The 26,788-nt window shown below is 41.8% G+C and overlaps 2 protein-coding genes across 2 annotated transcripts in view; both read right to left on the bottom strand.

Moving 5' to 3' along the window:
* ddx58 (DEAD (Asp-Glu-Ala-Asp) box polypeptide 58) overlaps positions 1-9,251 on the bottom strand; it is a 78,888-nt gene extending 69,637 nt beyond the window's left edge. Inside the window, exon 1 of the mRNA XM_041186373.1 lies at positions 9,221-9,251. Coding sequence (XP_041042307.1) covers positions 9,221-9,236 — 16 coding nt within the window. The 5' untranslated portion in view covers positions 9,237-9,251. The remainder of the gene's footprint in view (positions 1-9,220) is intronic.
* A 2,751-nt stretch (positions 9,252-12,002) lies between these two features.
* On the bottom strand, positions 12,003-26,750 carry LOC121277212 (E3 ubiquitin-protein ligase Topors-like). The gene is made up of 2 exons (XM_041186369.1): positions 26,494-26,750; positions 12,003-16,917 (listed from the first exon to the last, which is right to left on the bottom strand). The coding sequence occupies exon 2, from the start codon at positions 16,912-16,914 to the stop codon at positions 13,783-13,785; it is 3,132 nt and encodes a 1,043-aa protein (XP_041042303.1). The 5' UTR covers positions 16,915-16,917; positions 26,494-26,750; the 3' UTR covers positions 12,003-13,782.
* Between the last annotated feature and the right edge of the window lie 38 nt (positions 26,751-26,788).

Raw genomic sequence — 26,788 nt, 5'->3', positions numbered from 1 at the left:
GTTGCCACTCTCTCAATGGAAGAGGCATTCATGCTCGGCCATGAGGGTCAACGTAGTGGTCATGCTCCTCCCAAACGGAGACCATGGCACACATTCTCTCATGTATCTCCACCAGATCCTCCTATTCACCCCGCTGGACTTCCAGCATCTGCTACCTAATGGACAACACCTGAGGCCCATCATCAGCCATCGACTGAGCATTGTCCTGGTCTCCAGCAGTCCTCTGACTACCGGCGCCCTGGGACACTCTGCCTCTGCCTGCACCTCAAATGAGTGTGAAGTGCCCTCACCAATGTGCACCGAGGTACTAGGTGGCGATCTTATGCCCACGAGGTGCTGGTATCTGCGCTGGTGCGTGCTTGACAGGGTATGACGCAGGTGCATGCTGAGCATGGTGGTCCTCCAGGGTCAGGGGTGGGCCTTCAGGGTCCTCATTGCGAGCGCCTGCTGGTGAACCTAAAAGGGAGAAGAAGGACATGTCATAGTTTAAGTTATGGCACTGTCACTGTGCATGCCAGGCACCCTGGTGAGACAACAGATATCTGCATCATGGTGCCCTTGTCTTTCCACTATTAATGGGGACTCCAGTGTCAAGGGTCACATCAATATAGAACTTACACTGCAATGGTTGCAATAGCTGACATTCTCACCTCAGTGCACTGCACTCTTATCTTCATCTGGCACCCCAACCTCACTGTGGCCGGTTGACCAAGGTGCATGCCACCTCTCGAGCTCCAGGGCCTCCTGCTCAAAATGAGTCAGGATAAGGTAGTGTGGGAGTCCCCCGCAAGTCTGCAACCTCTCAGTATTGTTATGGGTTGTCTTCTCCTGAAAGGATAGAGGAGTATCGATTAGTCCGCTCTCTACCTGCAGTGCCATTGCAGTCTGACCAATCCCAGCTGAGGAACACCTGACAGGGCTCAACCAATTCATGGCCCTTAAGCCACAAGGCACTCAGTCTATGTGGCCAAGGCTTGCCCTCTTGGCCAGCTTGGCATCATTGACAGTTACCACTCACACTCTAACACCCATCAAGTCCACCGGGGGGGTTGGAGGGGGGGATGCCCAGCCCTGAACTGTTCTGCACACTGACCCATGCCAACACAGTACTCACCCTTCCCGATTGCAGATCGTTGAAGTGCTTCCGGCACTGCACCCACGTGCACCTCACCACATCTTGGCTGCTCACCCTGGATGCAACCACCTCCCAAGGCCTTTTTGGTGAGGTGTGGAGGCCTCTTCCTCCCGTCCCTGGGGACAAGGGTTTCCCTCCTGGCTGCCATCTCCTCCAGGAGGGCAGCGAGGCACTCACCGGAGAAACGCAGGGCTGACTGCCCCGCCGACCTGCCCTCCCACCTGTCATGTCCATCCACATTGGAGTCCAACGAGACTTCAGCATCCTTCTGTGGCAGCCTAGGCTGCTTTTGAATCAGCTGCCGAGTCGTCATTGGACTCAGTTGACATCATGCCCCTGCCCGCCCCTTCTCGGAGCTTCCCCAGCTGCCTTCCACACTGGGAGGGGCTTAATTGGCACATCAGCGTGAAATCGTGGTGCAGTGCCGATCGTGGGTGGCAGTCGGTGGTCAGCTTTCCGACCGCCCCCGCCAAGCCCGCCTGCCAAGGGCAAAATTCTGCTCCATATCCTAAGGCATCTACCTCCCCACTTTTATTCCTGTCATTGTTGTTAAGAGGTTACCTGGCAGCAGACAGAGCAGTTAGTCACATTGCAATGAAGATAAATCTTGATGGTCATGCTGAACCTATTTACTCTTGGGTATGAGGGGGTTACAGAAGGGTCCTAAAGACATTTTACAGAATGCAAGAGATAAAGTGGCTCTTATGTGGCGGGGGGATATAATTGGGTGGGAGGGAAACTTATTGAGACAAGGTAAAATAGCAAGAGTTGGAGATACAAATATAACAATCCAATAACTACAGAGACCTTAGCACAAAATCCAAGCTGATGCTCAGCACAGTTCTGAAGGAGTGCTGTACTGTCTGAAGTGCTGTCTTTTATATGAGACGTTAAACCGAGCTTTCTTCAGTGGACATAGAGATCCAGTGGCACTATTTTTAAAAGCAGGGGAGTTCTACTATCCCTTAACCGCCATCGCTAAAAAAAGCGTTTATCCGGTCTTTATCACATTGATGTTTATGAAAGCTTGCTGTACACAAAATTACTGCAGCATTTCCTACTCTTTCCTTCTAATCATATCCATTCCAGGAGCTGAAGATGATCCTCCTAGAGGCAGGGGTCATCACAAAAAGCTCTTCATCTATAGTCAGTCTTGTGTACTCTTGTTTCCTCAATGATACAACTGACTACCATCCTGAGTTTTGAAAAATATCAGCACATCTTGAAATTACAGCTCATGACCTTCTGTATCCTCTGCAGCAAGGGGTTATCTTTGATTCAAACACACAATCTGGACAGCTTTTTTAAAAAGCTCCATGTTTAAGAAGTTTAAAACTAAGGGCCATAAATAGCCATTAATAAATCTATTAAGAATTCAGCAGAAACCTCTTTACTCAGAGAATGGCACTTCTGTCCCAACAAGCCTCCTCCCATCCTTTTTTCCAAATCTTTCTATGCCTCCATCCACTCATCCCCAATCTCCAAAACCTCTTCCAGCCCTCTAGGTTATCTGTGCTCCTCCAATTCTGGCCTCTTGCACATCTCTCAATCGCTCAACCATTCTCAGTGGCTGAGGACCTAAAGCCCTGGAATTCCCTCCCTAAACCCTTCGACTCTCTTATCTCCTTTAAGATGTTCCTTAAAACCAACACTTTGTCATCTGGCCTAACATTCCTTCTGTGGCTCGGGATCAGCTTTCATTTAATAACTTTTCTGTGAAGCACATTGTAATATTTTACTATATTAAAGGTGCTCAATAAACACAAGTTGTTGTTGCTGTGAGAATGTGCAACTTGTTACCACATGGACTAGTTAAGATGAACAGCTATATAGAACATACAGAACGGTAATGGGCTATTCATCCCAACCAGTCCACATTAGTGTTTATATTGCCCTCCTTCCTTACCCAACTCTGTCCTCATAATCCTCTATTTTCTTCTCCATCACGTGTTTATCTAGTTTCTTCTTAAATGCATCTACTGTATACTATTCACCTCAAACAAGTTCCACATTCCCACCACACTCTGGGTAAAGAAGTTTCTTCTAAATTCCCTATGAGTATTTTTTATTCTTCCATGGGATGTGGGCATCGCTGGCAAAGCCAACATTTGTTGCCCATCCTTAATCGCCCTTGAATTGAGTAGCTAACCAGGCCATTTCAGAAGGCAGAGTCAATCACAGAGCTGTGGACCTAGAGTCACATATAGGCTCAGACTGGACAAGGACAGCAGATTTCCTTCCCTGAAGGACATTACTGAACCAGATAGGTTTTTACACCAATTGATGATAGTTGTCATGGTCACCGGTAAGACTAGTTTGATGAGCTAACTGACAATGACACCATGTACAGGAAGCCATTCAAGTGGGAGGAGCAAACAGGAATGTGGTGGTAGTAGGGGACAGTATAGTGAGGGGGATTGACATTGTTCTCTGCCGCAAAGAGTGGAAGTCCAGAAGGCCAGGGTTCAACATCTGCTTAGGGCTGGAGAGGAACTTGCAGTGGAAGGGGGGATGATCCAGTTGTCAAGGTCTATCTAGGTACCAACGACATAAGCAGGACAAGGAAGGAGGTTCTGCATGATCAGTATGAGGAGCTGGGCACCAAATTAAGAACGTCAAAGGTAATAATCTCTGGATTATTACCTGGGCCACATGCAAATTGGCATAGGGCAAATAAGATTAGAGAAATGAATGCGTTTTTCAAAGACTGGTTTGGGAGAAGTGGGTTCCAGTTCATGGGATACTGACATTCAGTACTGGGAAAAGGACCATTGGGACAGTCTATACCTGAACTGTGCTGGGGCTGGTATTCTAGTGAGCTAACTAGAGAAGTAGAGAGGGTTTTTAACTAAATAGTGGGGACAAGGGGTTAAATTTGGGAAGATGTGGTAAGTCAAAGAGTAGAGACAAGGCAAGAGAGAAAGGTACTAATATGGGAAATGACAAACAGACTGTGACAGGAAGAGATAGAGAGCATAAATCTATGAGTAAATCAGCAGATAAGGCTAGAAGTTACAAAAATAATAAAAGGACAAAATTAAAGGCTCTGTATCTGAATGCAAACAGCATTTGAAACAAAATCGATGAACTGATAGTGCAAATAGAGATTAATAAGTACAATCTAATAGCCATTACAGAGACATGGTTGCAGGATGACATAGATTGGTACCGGAATATTGAACATTTACATGACATTTAGGAAGGATAGGGAGCTAGGAAAGGAATGGTAGAGGAATGGCTCTGTTAATTAATGGTGGTTTTAGCACAACAGAGAGGGATGACCTAAGTTCAGGAAAGCAGGATGTAGAAGTGGTTTGCGTAGAGATGAGAAATGATAAAGGCAAGAAGTCACTTGTGGGAGTGGTGTACAAGCCCCCTAACAGTAACTACATGGTAAGACAGAGTATAAAGGAAAAGATAATGGGATCTTGTCAGAAAGTTACGGTGATAATCATGGGGGATTTTAATCTACATATAGACTGGAAAAATCAGAGGGGTGAAAGTAACTTAAATGAGAAGTTCATAAAATGTTTTTGAGATAGTCTCTTAGAACAGCATATTCTGGAGCCAGCCAGAGAACAGGCTATACTAGACCTGGTATTGTACAATGAGATATGATTAATTGATGACCTCATAGTGAAGGCACTCCCAGGTAGCAGTGATCATAATATTATTGAATTTTACATTTAGTTTGAGGGAGAGAAGAGTGTGTCCAAGTGCTTTAAACTTAGATAAGGGTAATTATGAGGGCATGAAAGCAGAGCTAGCTGAAGTGAACTGGCAAATTAGATTAAGGGATAGGTCAAAAGAGATGCAGTGGCAGACATCTAAGCGGATATTTCAGAATACACACAATTCCTACAAGAAAGAAAATTTCCAAGGAGAGGATCCACCATCCTTGGTTAACTAAAGTGTTAAAGGTACTATCAAATGCAAAGAAAAAAAGCATATAACTGTGCAAAGATGGGTAGCTGGTCAGAAGATTGAACAGAACATAAAAAGAAAGCAAAGGATGATTAAAAGATTAATGAGGGGAAAATTAAAGAGAGAAAACTAGCTAGAAATATAAAAACACAGTAGGAGTTTCTATAAATATTCTAAAAAGAAAAGAATTAAAGTGAGCATTGGTCCTATAGAAAGTTAGTCTGGAGGATTGTGCAGGTACAGCAAATAATCAGGAAAACTAATAGAATATCATCATTTATTGCAAGAGAAATTGAATACGAAAGTAGGGAGGTCATACTTTAGTTATACAGGGCATTGGTGAGACCACATCTGGAGGATTGTGTACAATGTTGCTCTCTTTATTTAAGAAAGGATGTAAATGGGTTGGAAGCAGTTCAGAGGTTGACTAGACCAAAACCTGGAATGGGTGGGTTGTCTTATGAGAAAAGGTTGGACAGGCTAAGCTTGTATCCACTGGAGTTTAGAAGAGTAAGAGGTGACTTGATTGAAATCTTTAAGATCCTGAGGGGTCTTGACAGGATGGATGAGGAAAGGATGTTTTCCTTGCAGGAGAATCTAGAATTAGGGGTCACTATTTAAAAAAAGGGCTTGCCACTAAAGACAGAGAGGATTTTTTTTCTTTGAAGGTCATGAATCTTTCAAACTCTCTTTCTCAAAAGGCAGTGGAAGCAGTCTTTAAATATTTTTAATGCAGAGGCAGATAGTTTCTTGATAAGCAAGGGGGTGAAAGATCATCAGGGGTAGGCAGAAGTTGAGGATACAATTAGCCATGATCTAATTGAATAGTGGAGCTGGCACGTGTGGCCTACTCCTGCTCCTAGTTTGTATATTCCAGATTTTATTGATGGAATTTAAATTCCACCAACTGCTGTGGTGGGATTTGAACCAATGTCCCCAAGCATTAGCCTGAGCCATTGGATTACAAGTCTGGTGACATTATCGCTATGCCACCATTTCCCCTGATTTCTTGGTGACTATTTTAGAGTGAAGGTCTCTAGCTTTGCATTTCCCCACAAGTGAACACATTCTGTGTCTGTTCTGTACACTTTTAAAGACCTATCTTAGGTTACCCTCAACCTTCTCTTTTCGAGAAGGGACCAAGATTGTTCATGCTTTCTTGACAGATGTATTTATGGGGAAGCTAGATAAGTACATGAGAGAAAAAGCAAGAGGAAGATATGCTGATAAGGTTAGATGCAGAGGGGTTGGGGAGAAGGCTTGGGTGGAGCAGATTTCAATCTCCTGGGCTGTTTCTGCGCTGGAAATATTATGTAACTTGCACTGCCAAAGTGTTGGCTTTAATTCAATTGATAACCATTCTGAACTTGAAAGGTTCATACTTTTGGAAGAGGCATTTTTGCCTCCATAATGAATAGTTGGAGGGTGTAACTTGGTATAGTAATGATTTTCTTGCTCAATCTTAATCACACTTGGATGTTTAGGACTCTTGTCTCGACAGCAACTGCCCTCCAAAATCAGTCCCGAACAGCCCCTGCATCTTGATTTTTCAATTTTGGTTTTCCTCCTGTTCATTCCCATTTGTTGTTGATTCTCCCACAATGGCTTTTCTTTCTGCTATTGCACCATTATCTCCTGAGCCCCCTAAGGATCTATCCTTGCTTCTCTTCTATTTCTCACCTACGTTCTGCGTTTCAGCAATATTATCCTAAAATACATCAAGTTTGACATGTACATTCTCTAGCTCTACTTCACCAACTAGTTTTTTGACCTCATCCACTGTTCTATTTATCATGTTCCTTAAAACTCTTTGAACAAGCTTTTGGGCACTTAGCCTAATAATCTCCTAATGTGGTTTGGTGTACAATTCTGTTAATCACTCCTATGAAGCACCTTGGAATGGTTTACTATTTTAAAGGTGTTACATATAAAATGGAAGTTGCTAAATGTTAATCCAGTTAGGGTCACATGTTTTTGTTCTCATGTTTGCAGGCCTTAAGTATGTATTCTGCAAGATCAGCAATATGATTTTAAACTGGCCCTCTGCTTAAATGTTTATCAGCCTATCTACCACAACACCCCTCCACCCCATCCATACTTTGCTTAAGCTGTTTCCTCTTTGAAATTAGATCTTTTAAAGCTATATATATATGTATATATATGTCCTCAGTATTTTGAATCCCACATCATGCCAAACTTGATCGTTCTGCAGTTATGATCTCCTAAGAACATAATAGGAGCAGGAGTAGGCCATTCGGCCCCTCAAGCCTGCCCCGCCATTCAATAAGATCATAGCTGATCTGCCCGAGGCCTCAACTCCTTTCATGCCAGCTCCTCATAATCTGCAACTGAACGATATTTCAAAAATCTATCGACATCCTCTTTAAATACTTTCAGTGATCTAGCCTCCACAACTCTGTGAGGTAGAGAATTCCAGACATTCGCTACCCTCAGAGAAGAAATTCCTTTGCATCTTAGTTTTAAATGACTATGTTCCCTAGTTCACGATTCCCCTAGTGGAAACATCTTCTCAACATTTACTCTGTCAAGCCCCCTCAGAATCTTGTACGTTTCAATAAAGTCATCCCTCATTCTTCTAAACTCTAACAAATAAAGGCCTAACCTGTTTAGCCGTTCTTGAGAAGTCAACCCCTTCACCCAGGAATCAGCCTAGTGAATCTCTTTTGAACTGCCTCCAGTGCCAGTATATCCTTTCTTAAATACGGGGACCAAAACTGTTCATGGTACTCCAGATGCGGCCTCACCAACACCCTGTACAGTTGTAACAAGACTTCCCTATTTTTAAACTCCAACCCCCTAACAATACAGGCCAAAATTTCATATGCTGGCCAACTTCCATTCCAGGTACGTTGTCTAGATTGCTACCATTACCAAATTCATGGGTTGGACCTTCTCTTGTGGCCTCCACTGCATCATGAAGCCAGCTCCTCATAATCTGCAACTGAACGATATTTCAAAAATCTATCGACATCCTCTTTAAATACTTTCAGTGATCTAGCCTCCACAACTCTGTGAGGTAGAGAATTCCAGACATTCGCTACCCTCAGAGAAGAAATTCCTTTGCATCTTAGTTTTAAATGACTATGTTCCCTAGTTCACGATTTAATGTATACAACTTGAACTCTGAGCCACCTAGGCTAGTCCCAATTTATTTTTGGTCGATTAATGTTCACCCACTAAAATAACCTACCTACTTTCACTTACCCTTCCTTTTCCTTAACCATTTCCTCAGAGCAGCGATGGTTAAGAGGAGATTCTAGACAAAGTGTTTCAGATTGAGATGGGTTTTGATAGAGGAAATAAGGATAAACTGTTTCCAATGCATGAGGATTGATAACTAGCAGAAAAAGATTTAAGATATTTGGCAAAAGAACCAGAGATGACATCAAGGAACTTTTAGACGCAGGAGTTATGAACTGGAATGCACTGCCTGAGAGGGCGGGAGGAAAAAAATTCAATAGCAACTTTCAAGAGCGACTTGGATAAATACTTAAGGGAAAAACAACACCAGGCTATGGGGAAAGAACAGGGAGTGGGACTACATGAATTGCTCTATCAAGAAGCCAGCAAAGGCACTAATGGTTCAAATGGCTTCCTTCTGTGCTGTATCATGATAACATAAACCGTCTAATTTTTAATTCTGGTCAATAGGGTTTGTAGCTAACATATTTTTCACATGAGATATATATCAAATTAGAGCTGTTCATTCTGTAACTTTCCACCGCCACCACCCTCTCCCCTCAAACAGCATCAATGTCTTTAACTTACAGATTTTTCCTTTCCTAAACACTCCGTACTCTTATATGTTGTATTTACCATCTTCTGGAATTAGGCACATTTCCTAAATTTCTACTGCACTGTAACTCCCACCTGCAACCCTCCAGCATTGACTTGTTATTATTCCTAGCATCAGCCTTGGCTCAGTGGTAACAAGTGGTTCAAATCTCACTCAAGTAATTCATAGAATGGTTACAGCACAAAAGGCTATTAGGCCTAAAATAAAAACAGAAAATGCTGAAAAACTCAGCAGGTCTGACAGCATCTGTGGAGAAAGAAACAGAGTCAATGTTTTGAGTCCGAAGAAGAGGAGTCTGAAGCTCTGACGAAGAGTCATAAAGGAAGGGAATCTGCCATCCTTACCTTGTCTGGCCCACATGTGACTCCAGATCCAGACTCTGAAATGGCCTAGCAAGCCAGGCTGACCTTACCAGCCCACATCCCTTAGAAGAATAAAGAAAAAACTCTCAGGCAGTGCATTCTAATCATACTAACCATTTGCTGCACAAAAGCAGTTTCCTCACGTCACCTTTGGTTCTTTGGTCCTCTTGTTCTGCCAATGGTGTCCTGATGTGAAACCAATTGCCTATGTAACTTAGCATAGCATCACCAACACAAAACATTGTCATTAGGTTAGATCTTGCACAAACCAAAGTTTCAAGTGGAATTAAAAAGACACCAGGCCAGATGAAATGGTTCTTCTTGGCTCAAGTTTTAAAAAAACAAATAACGCTCCCTGTATTTGGTTTTAATATGAGTGTTGCTTTCCTTCCTTTGGTAAACCATGTTTAACTTTCAGGCATGTCTGATAAGTCCACTGATCCTCAGAGTTGTAAAAGGATCTTGTCCAAACCAATAAACCTTGTTGGCTGTTCTAGACTTAACCATATATTTAGGTTAAGTGTTAAGAGTTGCACAAAATCTTGCAGTATCTCTGGAAGCACCACTAGCCATTTCCTGCACTTTGATGATTCTAATGTATCTAGGGAGTGCTGCATCATCCAAGGTGGTGTTTTTCAGGTGAAATGAGAGCTCAAGTGCCCTCTGAAGTGGAAGTAAAAGATCCCACGGCACTATTTGAAGAGCAGATGAGGATTTCTCCTGGTCAACATTTATCCTTCAACCAAAACTTCCAAAAGGAAAGACTAACTAGTCATTATTTTAATGGTTTGTGGGATCCTGCTGTGCATAAACTGACTGCCATGTTTCCTGACAAATATTGATTACACTTCAAAATCAATTTATTGACTGTAAAGTGCATAGAGGACTTGAAAAATATTCTTTCCATTTAAAAAAAAACTTCTAGTATTTTATATTATAATGTAGCTTTCCTGCTTCCCCCACCCCTGCAGTCTGCTCCTCCCATTATCCACTTTTCTCCAATTTTACTACATACATACAAACCCATCTTCCACACTTTAATCAGTCTTATCTGGGATCCAATTACCTTTTTGTCCTAAATGTTTAATTGATTCACTGCACTTCACCACTTCAACTTTGTTGCTACATTCAGTTCGGTGCAGTTTCTCTTTCCAGTTCTAGAACTTCAGGTTTTGAAATTACCTCAAATTACTCATGAGCTTTGTGTCATTATTTTTATATTAGATTACCAGCCATTGATAAACATCCTAATTTTTTTGATGAACTCCCTTTCTATTTACAAGGATGATACCAGAACTGAGAGGTTATAGCCAACAGGAAAGACTGAACAGGCTGGAACTCTTTTACGCTTAGAAAAATGAAGGCTGAGGTGTGATTTCAAAGGTCTTTAAATTATGAAGGTGCGATAGGGTAGACTTGGAGATGTTTCCACTTGTGGTGGAGTTTAAAACTAGGGGCCCATTGATATAAGATATTAAATAAACCTGATAAAGAATTCAGGAGAAACTTTAGCTGGAGTGGTAAGAATGTGGAATGCGCCAACACATGAAGTGATTGAGCTGAATAGCGTAAATGCATTTAAAGGTAGGGAGGAAGCATTAGAAGGGAATATTAATAAGATTAGATAAAATAGTGAGACGAGGCTCATGTGGAGAATAAACATCAAATTACCTTTTCTGTGCTATAGATTCTATATAATTCCAAAATAGAAAACATACCGGAGAACATTATTTTGCATTCACTATCTTTGTGTTTTGAGGCAAACCTTGCAGATGTGATTTCTCCACAAGTCATTCAGCACTGTATAGAGATGCCATTATCCCTTCCGTATTCCTTCTAACCTTTCTTCAATGTGCCACTACTCTAGTTCCAGGTACACAGCTCACTGTCATAAGAACATAAGAAATAGACACAGAAGTAGACCATTCAGCCCCTTGAACCTGCTCCGCCATTCAATAAGATCATGGCTGACGATCCTGTGTTGATTTCCACATTCCCATCTAATCCTTTGATTCCCTTGGCTAACAAGAATCTATCTACCTCTGCCTTAAAAATACTCAATGACCCCGCCTCCACCACCCTCTGAGGCAGAGAATTCCAAAGTCGCACAACACTCAGCTATCTTCTATTCCCTGCTTTGACATAGAAAATTATGTCAAATGTTATAGCAGGGAAACAGGTCCTTTGGCTCAACCGGGTCATGCCAGTGTTCATACTCCACATGCGCCTTCTCCCACACTGCTTCATCTCACCCTATCAGCATATCTTTCTATTCTTTTCTCAGTCATGCATTACAAACTTTCCTTTAAAGAGCTCCATGCTATTTACCTCAATCACTCCATGTGGTAAATTTAGCCAGCATTACTGGAGTGCTTGATATCTGTTACGGTCATTCCCAGTGGTAATTTTACAGACTTTTCGACCTTGCTCAGTACTTCTTACAACCATAGTCCATCCAATATTCCTATTTTCGTCAGTTTCCTCAGCAGCCGTATCCTTTGCAACACCTTGTATCAAGTTGTACTGATTCTCAACTAACATTCCCAAGGACTCACTTGAAGTCTAGTGCTGGTTTGTCCTTTTCACAGTAATTTGATTTGTCACCAGTCTAAGCTTAGTGATATGGTGACATATACCTTTAAGGGGGTGTATCTTAAACTTCTGTCAATCATTATATACCTAGACAGGATATGATGTATTAGTCCCAAGGCATGTAGTCAATCTATGAGCAGCAGTGGTAGAAGTCAGATATACTATGCTTAGCTCCAGTGATCATTGTATATAGTTTTATTTTCAAATAAAGAGCCCACACTATTGTTTCACCAATCCTGTGTATGATTGGCACATTTACGTCAAAAAGACGAAAAACGGGACTCTATCCACTATCCGTTGATGATCCCCAGTGTTATTTGCCCTGAAAGTCATATCACTTTCATCTGCTTATGGACTAACAACTTTCATAACTGCCACGTTCACTATACATCCTACAGCAAGCAAACCTCATAGGCCCAAACCGAAATTCTATTTATCCTGGGAAGGGAGGTGAAGGGGGGGGTCCATTTTATTTCTCTCAAAATGGGGAAATTTAGTGAAGCAGTAATACTCAGTAAATAGGGATGTGGATATTCTCACTCATTATCACATATTAGGATTATCAGGGCAAATTCACATAGGAATGAAACCACGAAGAACTTCATTTCTTTAGCACCCTACCTGACACTGGATGTCCCAAAGCCCTTCAATAGCCAAAGTACTTTTAGAATGGATACAGCACAGGAGGCCATTCAGCCCCTCTTATTGGTGCTGGCTTTCTGCAAGAGCAATTCACCTAGTATAGTCACTTTTGAGGTGTAGTCACTGTTGTAACGTAGGGAGACATGCAAGTAATCACTTAAAAGTATGATGAATCATTCGATACAGCCAGGCAAACTGAAATTTTAACTAAATTGTTGGCAGGTTTATCTAATAGCCAATTTACAACATTTCACAACACTCCCTCACAAATCTGTCACATGCAAATATACATTTCCTGCAAACTACAGGAGACTGTGCACCCACACTACAGTATATATTCTTTAAAAACTGTTCTAAGAGATTGAATTATCAGAAATATTGACCCAGGCATAGAAAAGGTTAGAATCCCCTTAATCCAAACAGCCCACCTATCATCACAGGAAACATTCGTAGTTTGCTGGGTGTTTCAATCAGGGTGACAAAAAGTTAACGGAAATCAATACCCTGAGCAAAAACAGCAGAAACCAGCTCCTCAGGGCAAGGAATGAAAACACGACCCACTTTGATTTGTAATCTCTGGTGAAGCAAAAGGTTTTTCATCCAGTACTGTCATCAAGGGAGCTGGAAAATATTTTGCTTCCCGTGTAAACAGCTCTCGCTGCGCCACGGACAACATTTAGTCTCATCAAAACTATTCTCATAAAATGATTAAAAAAAAACATTTTATTGCCAACCCAATTGCCAGTTTTGATTGTTCTATATATTTGGCAACTATTTTAGAACATTCAAGTATGATTATTTACAGAAATGTAAGTGCCTTTAATCTCTCCGGGTCTTCTGGTCTGTGCCTTATGCAATTATCAACAGCCTGGAACAGTTAAATGCAAGTTTATGTGATGCACTTTTGGCAATGATAAAGTCAGATGAAAAGAAACCTGTAACGTTTTTAAATAGATAAACCCACACAACTTTTATAGTCCCACCTTAATACACCATATTTATAAAATTTCCAATGGATAGATTTGGCATAGGAATCTACACCTTCTTAGTCATTGTTAAGCAGTATCTGCACACGATTGATCTGTACAGTGTTACCAGTCTTGTCACAAGAATTTTTTTTAAAAACAAATCTACACACATGATGCCAGCTTGATGACCACACACTTCTTAATCCTCTCTTGTGCTACTGTACGAATCTAATAAAATTCCCATGGTGGGTGGGAAAGTGGTGGTTGGGGAGGAGGGAGGGAGTGGATGGGAGGCCAGATCAACATCCAATTTCAAGCCAACTTTGTCTTCAGAAACAATTTTCATGCATTTTCCGTTGGACGGCTAAATAAGTTAGCTCCGTTAATGAACCTCTTTGGGATTTTCAGTATCAAAGGTGGTCTGTCTGAAGAGTTTTTAGAAAGAGTCCTTTTTGGCGAAGAGCAGTTCTGTCCATGGTCTTGCTCTTCCCCTTTGAAATTCTGGTGACAGTCGGTATCAGTCACTGGACTGACATCATCTTGGTCAAGGTGAGTCTGTTCATTTGAATTTGGAGGACTAGGATCAGAATCTGCAGACAGTCCACAAACATCCAAGGATTCTGTGCTTGTGTGCCTGAAGAAAACATTCGGTGTTGTATCAGGAAGATCCTGAGATTCCACAGTCTCAAGAACACACTTCTCGACAAGTTCAAAATTGTTTTCGTTAAGGTTAGTGGTTGTGTCTACAGTGCTGTTGCCATCTTCCATACTTGTAACAATTACATCACTATCGCTCTCAATGGTTATCACAAGGGGTGAATGACATTCACTGTCAGCCCATTCATTGCTCTTTCCCCTTTTTTGTTTCTTTTTGTGTTTCTTTTTTCTTTTATGGCGCTGACTTGCCTCTGTTACCCTTCCCTCGTACACGATTTCCACACTTGCACTTCTTGTCTTCTCATTGTGCTTTTTCCACTTTGGCTCGCTGCCTAGCATACTCTCAAGTAACACGGAGCCGCTTTTTGAGTTACTGCTACACTGTGAAAGAGGGCCAGGAGAACCACCCTCCTGTCTGGGCAACATGTGAATTTCTGATGATAAATTAGAAAGCTGCAAACTTGCACTTTTGCTGGAAGAACTTTCCAAATAATGAGTTTTATATTTACGTTTGCCCCCAGGTTTCTCTTGTCTCATTTTATCAGTTCTACCAGAAGTAGTTCTAGATCTGCTACTGGATGGGCTTCTTGATCGATAACTTCTGTATTGGTAATAGACATCATCCCTATGGCTACTTGGGCTTCTGAAGCTTGTGCTTTCAGAACTAGATCGAATTCTATAATCTGAACACGGTGACCCTCTCCTGTGGTGAGCTCTGGTTCGAGGCGCGGAATCACGGCCTTCGTTCATTCTACTGTGATAGCTATATCTTTCCCACTGATATAAGAACCCCCTGTTTCTTTCCTGGTATTCTCTCATGTAGCTGTACGCCCTCTCCCGACTTCTGGACCTCCTCCTGTCTCCAAGAGCGGCATAGCCTCTGCTCCAAGAACGTGACCTAGCTCTATGCCTGTAAACGGCACTGTCACTGTTCTGTGACCTTGTCCGACTTCTGGTGAATGGCGCTCGCTCTCGGTTCCTTGATCGCCTCCTGTCTCGGGTTTGATGAGCATGGGTTTCTCTGCTGCCTGATCTGGCCCTCTCTCTTGATGAAGATCTGTCTCGGCCGGCTCTTCTGCTCCGGTCTTTAGCTTGATATTCACCTCTGCTGTAAGGGTAAGCCACCATGGTTCTGTCCTTGGTGCTTGATCGCTCAGTCCTCCTAAACTCATGCTTGTCTCTACTATGTGGTCGGATTCTTGATCGATCCTTCGAACTGCCTCGAACTCTGCTTGAAATCCTCTCCCTCCGTCTGCTTGAACGTGACGCACTGCCCCCAGAATGGGAACTCTTCTTATGACTGCGGTGCTTATCTCTTTTTGATTTGTTACTCTTTTTCTGTTTCAATTTCTTTCTTTTCAATCGCTCCCTGGACACAGACGATCTAGCTGATGACGATCTAGTTGACGAGGACAAACTGCTGGTGCTGTGGAATCGTAAATGCATCGGCTGTTTGACAACCTCGGTGCTGGTGGCCTGTACGGAAACTTCAGAGTCTGAGCTCAGTTCAATAAGTTCAGGAGTCCTTTCAGCTAAAGGCTTCACATAACCAATTATTAAGCAGTCATCGGCTGAACGGGCTGAGCCCTCTTCCTTTGTGCTTGGATCGGATTTTATTGACACCGTAAGTAAAGAGGATCCAGCTTGTGGTGGCATCTCCTCAGAAACAGCAGAGGTTTCACCAGGTGAGGAGTTAACCGACTCCATGGTCTCTGCCACTGAGTAAGAAGGGCCAGGCGTTTCATCGTCCCATGTTGCCTGACTTAGGCCAAGAGCTAATTCTGAAGGATTGGGAGTGGGTCTATCTTCTTCCTGAATGTTAGCGGTGTCAGGCGATATTGTGATTACAGATAAATCTGAGTCACTTTCTTCCTCGTAGGATGGAGCTGGACAGTCATAGTTGGCGCGCTGGTCATATGATTCCATGTTGAACGGTGCCCGCGCAAAGCTTATAAACTCGTGCAAGAAATGGTCTGTGCGGCTGAGTAAAAAGGGCCTGAGTTCTTCCTGAAAGGCCCCGTCTTCCATGTTGTATCGAACGATGTTAGACATGATGACATGTTGCACAATGTTGACAACAGAACCGTGGGAGCCAAACAAGACGCACAGTTCCCTTTTCAACCATGGCATTAGTCGGTGAAGACAGGCTGCGTTGCGGCGGAAGAACTCGGCAGAAATGTCTCGACTCCGACCCCCATCTTGGACGTTCCTGACACGCAAGCCTGACCGGTACAATTCTCGTCTAAAGTTGATCATTTCTTGTTCTTGGACCTGGCGCATGGATCTGCCCTCGGACTGTGCTCTCCTCCGGGCGCCCAGTCGTAACATCATCCGACGCAAGTTGTGTCCCTGATGCACCCGGGGCTGGCGCCCAAGTCCTTCGAATACTACTCCATTGTCAGGTATTACGGGAAGAACTGGGGACCTCCGACGTTGATGGGTCGTGCGACGTTCCCGGGTCAGTGTTGTTCGGTACCTAAACCTTTGCCCACCCGGACTGGCAAACGAGCCATTCTCTGTCGCCTTCAGTACATACTCCTGAAAATCATTTTCGGTCCGCACACTGTGGAATATGGAGTTAAATGGCTGTTTGCACAAGGGGCATTCAGCTTTGTTTCGAGACCATTCCTGAATGCAGCGAAAGCAGAATTTATGAAAACAGCGATCAATGTAAGACATGTTGTCAAATCTGTCTAGGCAGATGGGGCATTTTGCATCTGGTGATGCATCAGCCCGAACTCCATGTGGAATCTTACTGGTTTCAGGCTCTGGTGAAAACTGGTTCTCCGCATTCAAATCCTCTGTAGCAGACGCCATAATCTGAAAACCAAAAGTAAAGACCCCAATGAAGTACTTCTGAACCCATACAGAAACAAAAGGCCGAGAAAAGGTGTCATTTTTCCCTGTAAAATCCAGTTGAGTTAGCCACGTATTGTAACTGTACAGGCATGCTGGATGTCAGGTCCCAGGCCTCAGCCACTCCGTATACAGCCAGGAGGCTGTTGAGAGGGGCCTCGTGTGAAGTGTTTTCCAGTTTACCCTCCCGCTGCGAATATCTGACCCCAATGTACAGTTGTGATAAACCAGCTTAGTTTTTTTTTAAAGAAACTACAGCCGCACCCAAGCACAACCAGTTTGGGCCTCCTCATTTTTAAAATGTAATAATAGACAAGGATCTGGGTACAAGATGTTGCTGTACTTTATAGGAGGTAACATGCTGATGTACTGTGCCTCTTTATAAAGCACCACTTGGATAACACTTTGGCAGGTTGCATTTCTCAAAAGTACCATTTAAGACACCACTATCTGCAGAGTAGGATGGTTAAGGAATATATCTATGGCATAAAAAGGATCTAGAGGCACTGGGGAAGGTGCAAAAAAAATTTACAAGGATGATGCCAGAACTGAGAAGTGGTACACATCAGGAAAAATTGAACAAGCTGGTGCTGTTTTCTCTGATGTGGGAAGTTAGAGATGTTTCCACCTGTGGGAGAGTTTCAATGTAAAATAGATTTATTATTGATTAATAGAGAATTCAGGAGAAACTTCTTTAGCCACAGGGTGGTGACAATGTGAAACTTGACATTGGGAGTGGTTGAGGCATCTCACAAAGGCACATTTAAGGGGAAGACAGATAAACACGAGGGAGAATGAATTGGAAGGAGATGCTGATGGGGACAAGATAAAGGTGGAAAGAGGCAGCAAAAGATGGTACGCTTGTTGCTCTGCTGTATGGAATTCTCTGCATGTTACGAGAGTTGCAATAATCTAGGATTAGAAAGTTTGCAAAAACAAGATCTTTAGAAATGAAAAAAGATCAGCATTTAAAAAAAAGTTTACTGTTACTTAATTGCCCATCTTTCTACATTGTGTATCCTTTGTATATTCTGCATAATTCTAGGAAACCCGTACACCCTGCAGCTCTCCAGACTAAATAATTACCCAGACAAGTCTAAAGATTTTCACAAGCAGATCAGCTTTGCTAGCTGGCTCCCTATCCCTTAGTCCCAAATTTCCAACAACTGCATGACTTACAGCTGAGACTGAGGTCAGGATTTGCAGCTTTGTGGTTGTTGCTTGACAGCACCTCCCAAACCTGCAACTTCTAAAGGCAGCAGGTGCATGGGAACACCATCATTTGCAAGTCCCCCTCACGCCAACACCCCCCCCTCCAAATCCTGTTGCTATTCCTACAGTGTCGCTGGTTCAACATTCTGGAAGTCCCTACCTAACAGCAACTATGGGAGCACATGCACCACATGGTCTGCAGAGGTCAAGAAAGTGGCTATCAACAACTTCATGGACAATAAATGCTGGTCTTGCCAGTGATGCCCACATTGAGAAAGTAGTACAAAAATGCAGTGCATAGGAGGATGTATTGACAGTGGAGTTGCCACCAGGGATTGAAAAGCTGGTGATTTCAATTGCATGCAGCAAATAAAAATACAATGTGATCTTCAATCCATTCCAGACCACTTGGAATATGCAACCAACACTGTCAATATAAACATTTACACAGAACATATTAATGCTGAGGAGGGCATACAAATTGGAAAACATTCTAAATCTGCTCTTTTTTAAATAAAAACAAAGACCACCAAGCTGCACACACAACCACTGTACTTTAGTCTTGCCAAGAAGCAAGATAAAGAATGTGATCTGAAGAGTCATAAGGACTCAAAACTGTTATCTTTTTCTCTCTCTACAGAGATCTGCTGGTCTGCCAGACCTGCTGAGTTTTTCCAGCATTTACTGGTTTTACTTCAGACATCCGCAGTATTTTGCTTTTATTATAAAGAACGTGATCGAATTGCCCACCTTCTCTCTTCCTGTGCCTTTGCTAAAGCAAACCTTAGGAGGGAAAGCACCTTGAGATGTTTTCTTACGTTATAAATTCTGTATATATGCAAATTGCTGTTAAAAAGCATCCAGTTATGCATCCAGTGTTCAATGTGTTGTTACCATGCTGGATCTTTCCTATAGGACAACGTTGACTATACAGACTCATCTGGAATACAGACATGCTACACTATGGGTTTGTATGCAGGTTTTGAACTGGTAATGTACAGCAAAGCAATATAGCCACTGCCTGTGTAAGAACTCAACTACAGAAATATTTTACTGTGACAGATTAAACCTTTGAACCCTAGACCTTATGATCAGAGATTAATTTTGACCCAAGGCTTCACCCCAGCTGTTGACTAATAAACTGAGTGTATTTTCTCTCAGCGAGGTTGCCAATTTGGTGGATGAGGGTTCACTAGACATTTAGATCGAGATTTGCCCAAACACATTTCATGCAAAATTTTTCTAGGTAGCAGAGAGGATAATTTCATCACCCTAGTCTGGACTGCAGTCAAAACCAGATATCAGAACCAAAAGGACTGTTTATTTGCTCGCTGCAAAAGACCATTTCTAAAACTTTATTGTGATATCAGAGTCTATTACCTTCACATATTGCTAAAAGTGGTTATCCTGCTGAAACAGAGAGAAGAGCTGGTGCAGTATATTTTAACACTTGCATAGACTTGCCAATGGGAATATTTTTCATGTCGCTGCAATTCTGTCATTATGATTTACTGAGGTTTATTGAAAGCAATAAAATCTTGCCTTCCCAAAAACATTGTGTAGAATACAGCACCAAAATTCAATCTTTCTTTTGTACAAGGCTGCCAACCCTAAACACAGAATTCTGGTCAAATGCAAGTTACCCAACCATCTTCATTCATGGATATAAAACTCAAATTTATGGGGTTGACGAAACTTGCATTACCATTAGAAAGATGATCAGGAACAGCATGGCACCAAAATGATGCTTGTGCGTCACTCAACTAAGATTATAGTGTCTAGTTTTTTTTTGGCTCTTCAGAAGCAGATTTGTAAGATTTGCTGCTGTGCACATGTAAAAGGTAGGACACATCTCCATCAAACAGAAGAAATGTTATTTAATTTTTAAAAATCTGCTTAATGGCATTTTCACAAAACAATAAGACTTAATTTAAATTCTCAATGTTCATGTGTATTGTAGTAAATAACACCCATGAACATATGAATATACAAACAAGGAGCAGGATGAGGCCATTCAGCCCCTTGAGCCTGCTCCTCCATTTAATAAGATTTGATAGTAACCTGGAATCTGCATCCTGCCTACCGCCGATAACCTATCACTCCCTTGTTTACCAAGAATATATCCATCTCTGCCTTATAAAATATTCAAAGATTCTGCTTCCATCACCTTTTCAGGAAGAGAGTTACAAAGACTCACGACCTTCCGAGTGAATTTTTTTTCCCTTATCTTTGTTTTAAATGGGCGACCATTTATTTTTAAATGGTGACCCCTAGATCTAGATTCCCCCTCAAGAGGAAACATCCTCTCCACATCCACCCTGTCAAGACCCCTCAAGGTCTTAAAGGTTTCAATCAAGTCATTTCTTACTTTTCTAAACTCCAGTGGATATAAGTCTAGCCTGACCAACCTTTCCTCGTAAGACAACCCACCCATTCCAGGTATTAATCTGGTAAACCTCCTCTGAACTGCTTCCAACGCATTTATATCCTTCCTTAAATAAGGTGCCAATACTGTACACTGTGCTCCAGGTGTAGTCTCACTAGTGCCTTGTACAACTGAAGCATAACCTCCTTACTTTTGTATTCAATTCCCCTCACAATAAATGATGGCATTCTATTAGCTTTCCTAATTACTTGCTGTACTTGCATACTAGCTTTTTGTGATTCATGCACTAGGACACCCAGATACCTCTGCATTTCAGAGCTCTGCAATCTCTCAACATTTAGATAATATGCTTCTCTTTCATCCTTCCTGCCAAAATGGACAATGTCACATTTTCCCACATTATACTTCATTTGCCAGATCTTTGCCCACTCACTTAACCTATCTATATCTTTTTTGTAGCCTCCTTATCTCCTCCTCACAACTTAATTTGCTACCTATCTTTGTGCCATCACATGTAAGTGTCATGGGTTTTCCTTTATTTTCTTGTCTCTGGTGATTTTGAGATTATAACAAGCACCACGTTTGTTTGAAAGAAGTTTTGAATTCAGTAACATTCTCCAGTGAGCAGCCCAACAAGAATTAAGTGTAAAAGAATCTTATAAGATTATCCAGTGATCATTTGGTCATGGGTTAAAGAGTCATAGACTCGGGATGGGCAAGAAATGCTGGCCTGGCCAGCGACACCCACATCCCCTGAACATATATTTTAAAAAGCTTTAATTTATTGTTTTGAATTGGAAAATTAAGGAGGAATACAACTTTGCCTTGGCTAAAAAAAACACTTTTATTAGTGCATGCACAGGTTATTGATTCATGAGATGCTTTGTATTTTATTGCACAAGCATGCTGAACACTTAAACAACAGCCTAAATCAGATCTTCTTTCAAATGCCTTCAAAAAGGGTAAAATTAGAACTTGTGTGATGACAGGAATTGCACCTTCACACAAAGAGTAGTGGAAACCTGGAACACATTCTCCTTCAAAAAGTCATTGAGGCTGTGAGCCAATTTAAAACTGAGGAGATTGATTGATAGATTTTTGTTAGGCAAGGATATTAAGGGTTATGGAACCAAGGAGGGTAGATACAGTCAAGATACAGATCAACCATGATCAAATTGAATGGTGGAATGAGCTCAAGGGACTGAATGGCTTCTTCCTCTTCCAATATTACATATGTTTATCATTGGTGATTGCTGTATGGTGAAAAGATCAGAGCTAGATGCACTTTAAAAAAATAAAATAAACTGATAACTGAGCTACCGAAACAGTCTTAGGCAGGAATTTCTCAAGCTAGAAATTTTGTAATTGGATAGATGCAGCTGAAGACAGGGCTGCAAATGGCGGGGGGGGTGGTGATCAAAGTCAGGAATGTGTGCAAGAGAAAAACAGAATTACCTGGAAAAACTCAGCAGGTCTGGCGGCATCGGCGGAGAAGAAGAGTTGACGTTTCGAGTCCTCATGACCCTTTAACAGTCAGAATTGCATGAGAAACGGAGGTTATTTTGTGTTATTCTGTGGAAAAGGCTGTGTGTGTGAGATTTACTTTGGCTGGGCAGAGATTAATAGGAGACAGGTTGTCTGGGCAGTTTAAAACATGAAAACAATAGAGGTGTTAGGTTTGAGGTACAAGTGAATAGGTTAGATCTAACATTTACATTTTTAGATAAGCTGAGAGTTTGTTTGAATATCAAAGGGAAGTCAGAGGTGACAAGACACATGTTTGCATCTTGCAGGAGTTCCACAGGTAAACAGAAGAGGTGATATTATATTTTATTGACCCGAAAGCAAAGACAAAATAGAGAATTAAAGATTTTATATTTGAAAGGATCTGAGTTTCAAAGAGATGTGAGCACAATGGAACCTGAGATGAAAGGGGGAAAAAAAGGTATTTTACCATGGAGAGCTTTTGATTGCCATTGAGTTGAAGCTGTGAGATGTAGCTGTTAGCTGGAGCTCTGAGCTGGGAGCAGATGCAGTTTGAATCAGCCATCCATCAAGCCAGAGAAGTCTTGGGCTGCAACAAGCAGTCTGTTCTAAAGTTTGGATTTCCACAGCAGAGTGGAAAAGAGTTTAAGGGGGTCGTGTGGTATGTCTTTATTAAAACTACAGCCTTGGGTAATATTACTGGATTTTTATAGTTAAATATCTATATGGGAATGTTGCCTGGAAGTTGCTTACTTGTGGGTCTGACCAAGTAGGGAGTCTTTTGGGGAAATGTGTTGTAAGACTAGTTTTTTAACTACACAACTATAATCTTGTGTGCTTAAGTTTTCTTTAATTCTTGTTAACACAAAGATGAGTACCTTACATTCGAGTACAAAATTGATATGCCCCATTTATCCAAATAATATGACAGCCCCAGGTGACTTCATTACCAAGTCTAATTTGCACTAATCATAAACAAGACTTGGATTAATTCAACAGAGAAATTGAAATTTCTGTTGGAGCAGTGATAATGAAAAATCTACACAATAGTTGTAAAATACACGTATTCTGAGGGAATCCAAAGATATTAGTGGAGGATCGCTGTGAGAGATCCCAAGCCACTATTCAGTATGAGCGCACAACCTTGAAGTAAATCACACTGTATGATCCCACATTATTGAACATATATACAAACGTACATACTAAAATCACTTTATATATTGTTTAAAAAGCAAATTAGCCACACTTCTCTTTGAAGGTGTGTGTGTAGGTGGGGTTGAGACAAAGGATCTCAAGAACAAATACACCAAAAAGTTGTGCTACAGGTTAGCAAGTCCATAAAAAAAGCAAACCAAGCACATGGGTTTATTTCTAGAGGGATAGAATTGAAAAGTAGCCATTAGCCAGGTGTGGGGAATTGGGAGCCCAGATTGCATTCTGTTTGGTATATAAAAAATGAATAATCAACACTACTGTTGGGAAAGTGGTCTCAATACTTAAGTTCACATAACATGCTGCGTGTTTTACTCTTTTTGAGGGCTTGTTGGTAAAATGCTAATACATGGAGAGCGTAGGGGTATTTTGGTCGAGAATGCTCTACTCTCTTGGTTACTCAATGTTGGTAGATCCATGTTAAGTAATCCTGAAGTGCATTTACCTGTATTTTCTGAATGTGCACAAGAAGTTTTCTAATAAAACTGGTATGTGACTAAAATGGTTTCATGGCAGCCATATCTAGTAAGTAATTTCTGATGGACAACATGACCATAGCAAATTTTTACTGTGCATTCTCGATAGCTTTGATGACCAGTCTGTAAGGGGAAAGATCTAACCACTGCCATATACAAATTTATCGGTATTGTAATCAATGGCTCTATTTATAAAGGTCTTTAACTCTTTTCATGGTTCTATCTACCTGCACTGGAGCTTTCCAGGGAATTGCACATCTGAAGCACTGGATCTTGTTCATTGTGCCCTATATCTGTGTCATTAGCAAATTATTATGTTGTGTTCAAATAATAGAGAACAAAATTGGATAAAGTACTGACATATGGGTCCAATCCTCCTCCCATTGCTTTTCTCATCCCAGTGATTCACATCAGCCTAACCATAAATTTGCTGCCTACCAGCCAGCTTTTTATCCTTGCATCCACATCTCCTCTTATGCAATATATGCATCTATATTGTGGGATACTTGCATTGAATCACATCAGAGCACAGAAAGCTAATTGGCCCATTGTGCCTGTGCCAGTTTTTTAAAAACTGTCCAGATAGTTGCGCTTCTAAAGTCCTAAAATTTTCTCCTTTCATTCCCTTTTGAAAGTTATTATTGAATCTGCTTCCACTGCCCTTTCAGACAACACGTTTCAGAATACAACAAACTGCTGCTTAAAAACTTCTCACCTCACACTGGGTTCTCTTGCTCGTTACCTTAAATCTCTGCCCTCTGGTTGCCAACCCTGCCATTTTCCCTATTTACTCATAGTAAACCCATAATATTTGAAAAACCTCTATTAAATCTTTCCACAGCCATTTCTGCTCTAAGGAGAACAATGCCTGCATCTCTAATCTCATCATGAAATTGGAGCCCCTTATTGTCTGCCAAGTTGTTACCTGCAGCTTTTGTTTTTAATACTAGACAAACTAAGCAATGAAACCGAGTTCCAAAGCAGTAATAGATTCAACTGATAAATTTGTCAACTTGGCATTTCAAATCATAATAGGAGGTTAAGGGGAGACTGGATAGAGGCATTCAAAATTAAGGGGTTTTGATTGAACAAGTGGGAAAGAAACTTTTTCATCTAGCATACTGATCAGTATTCAGAGATCATGAAATTAAAATAATTAGTAAAAAAGACAAGGGCAAGGACGGGGGTGAAGGCAACGGCAAGGGCAGGGTCGGAGATGAGAAATTTCTTCAAAAAAGTTGTTGAGGTCTAGCATGTATTACCTGAAAGAGTGGAATTAGATTCAGGAACTTTTCCAAAGGCAATTGAACATGTATTTGAGGACTAATTTGCAGGGTTGTGGGGGTGGTGTAGAAGTAAACTGTAGTGGATTAAATTGGATAGCTTTTTCAAAGAAATGGCACAAGCACATGGGCCAAATGGTCGTCTTCTGTGCTGTAAGATTCTGGTGTCATTCTGCTAAATCTCCTCTGCACTCTCTCCAAGGTCTTTGACACCTTTTCTAAAAGTTTGGTATTCAGACTTGAACACGATAGTCCAACTGACTAACCAGCATTAGAGGTTTAACATAACTCCTTTGCTTTTGTATTCTATACCTATTATAAAGTCCAGGGTCTTGTATGCATTTTTTAAGAAGTCTTGACACCTTCAAATGTACACAGATAAATCAACTTGTTTACTTGTGCAATAATCATTGTATTCAGACTCCAGGAACAGGAGGTGGTCATTCAGACCTCTGAGCCTGTTCTGCCACTCAATCAGATCATGGCTGACCTAACTCCATCCAGCTGCCTTAGCTCCATATTTTTTATACCCTTGTCTTCTCCAGCAAAAAAACTCAACATTCTCCCAGATTTAAAATAAATGAATTGAACTTGCTGTTTGTGGGAGAGTATTCCACATTTCTGCCACCTTTTATGCAAAGGGTTGCTTCCTAACTGTTCTCCTGAATGGTCATGATTTTAAAGTTAAGCTGGACTTTCCCACAGCTAGCAAAGTAGGAATCAAAACTAAACCAACATCGAATGCCATAAGATTGATACCTGGGATGTAGGGTTATCTTATGAGGAAAGGATAGGCCTGTACCCATTGGAGTTTAGAAGAATGAGGTGATTTTATTGAAATATATAAGGTCCTGACAGGACTTGACAGGGGGATGCTGAGAGGATGTCTGTCCTTGTGGAACATGGGGACACAGTTTAAAATTAGAAGTCCCACATTTAAGACAGAGATTAAGAGAAATTTCTTCTCAAAGAGGGCTGTTGAGCTGTGGCACTCTCTTCCACAGTGAGCAGTGGAGGCTGGGTCACTGAATATATCCAAGGCTGAGATAGATGGATTTTTGATCGACAAGGAAGTCAAGGTTTATGGGGGGTGTAAGATAGGAAATGGGAAGCAAAATACTGCGGATGCTGGACATCTGAAACAGAATATGTTGGAAAAACTCAGCATGTCTGGAGTCCAACATGACCCTTCTTCGGAAGGCAGGAAAGTGGAGCTGAGGCCACAATAAGATCAGTCATGATCTTATCGAATTACCCCAGTTATTATTTTAATGAATTAACCCAATTCTTGTGTTCAGTGGCTCGGGTTTCGATTTAAAAATCTGGCCTTTGTTTTTTTTTGCTGCCTTGTAACCTTCCAGCTCCACAAGTGGTTGCAGGAGATGGTCATTCTCACTGACAGGCTGGCCTGCCAGCCCTGGGCCTGTTGTTGGCCTCAGTCTCCAATCAAACCCCCTCCCCGCCCCCATTCCCCTGGGTCTCTTACCTGCAGCAGCCACTCACTCCCCGATCTTCCTCACACTTCAATCGAATTATAAATTATTTTAACTGCGTTTCTTTCTTCTTATAAAAAATGCTATAGCATCCCGTTCCCCCTCCTCCCTGATCTAGCCGCGAACATTTGCTCCCGTTATTCCCACTCAGGGTCCTCCCCTCCCCTCAGTCCGGGACAAGCCGCTGCCTGTGAGGGGGTGACACCATCACACAAGCGCGATGAGTGACGGCGTCGCGCTGGCCGCCGGGATACCGGAGGACCAGTGCGCCCCAGCGGCCGCCGGGAC

Source organism: Carcharodon carcharias, chromosome 4, assembly GCF_017639515.1.
Source record: "Carcharodon carcharias isolate sCarCar2 chromosome 4, sCarCar2.pri, whole genome shotgun sequence".
Classification (NCBI taxonomy): Eukaryota; Metazoa; Chordata; class Chondrichthyes; order Lamniformes; family Lamnidae; genus Carcharodon; species Carcharodon carcharias.
The sequence above is the reverse complement of the archived record's forward strand: the minus strand, read 5'-3'. Positions and strand labels throughout refer to the sequence as shown.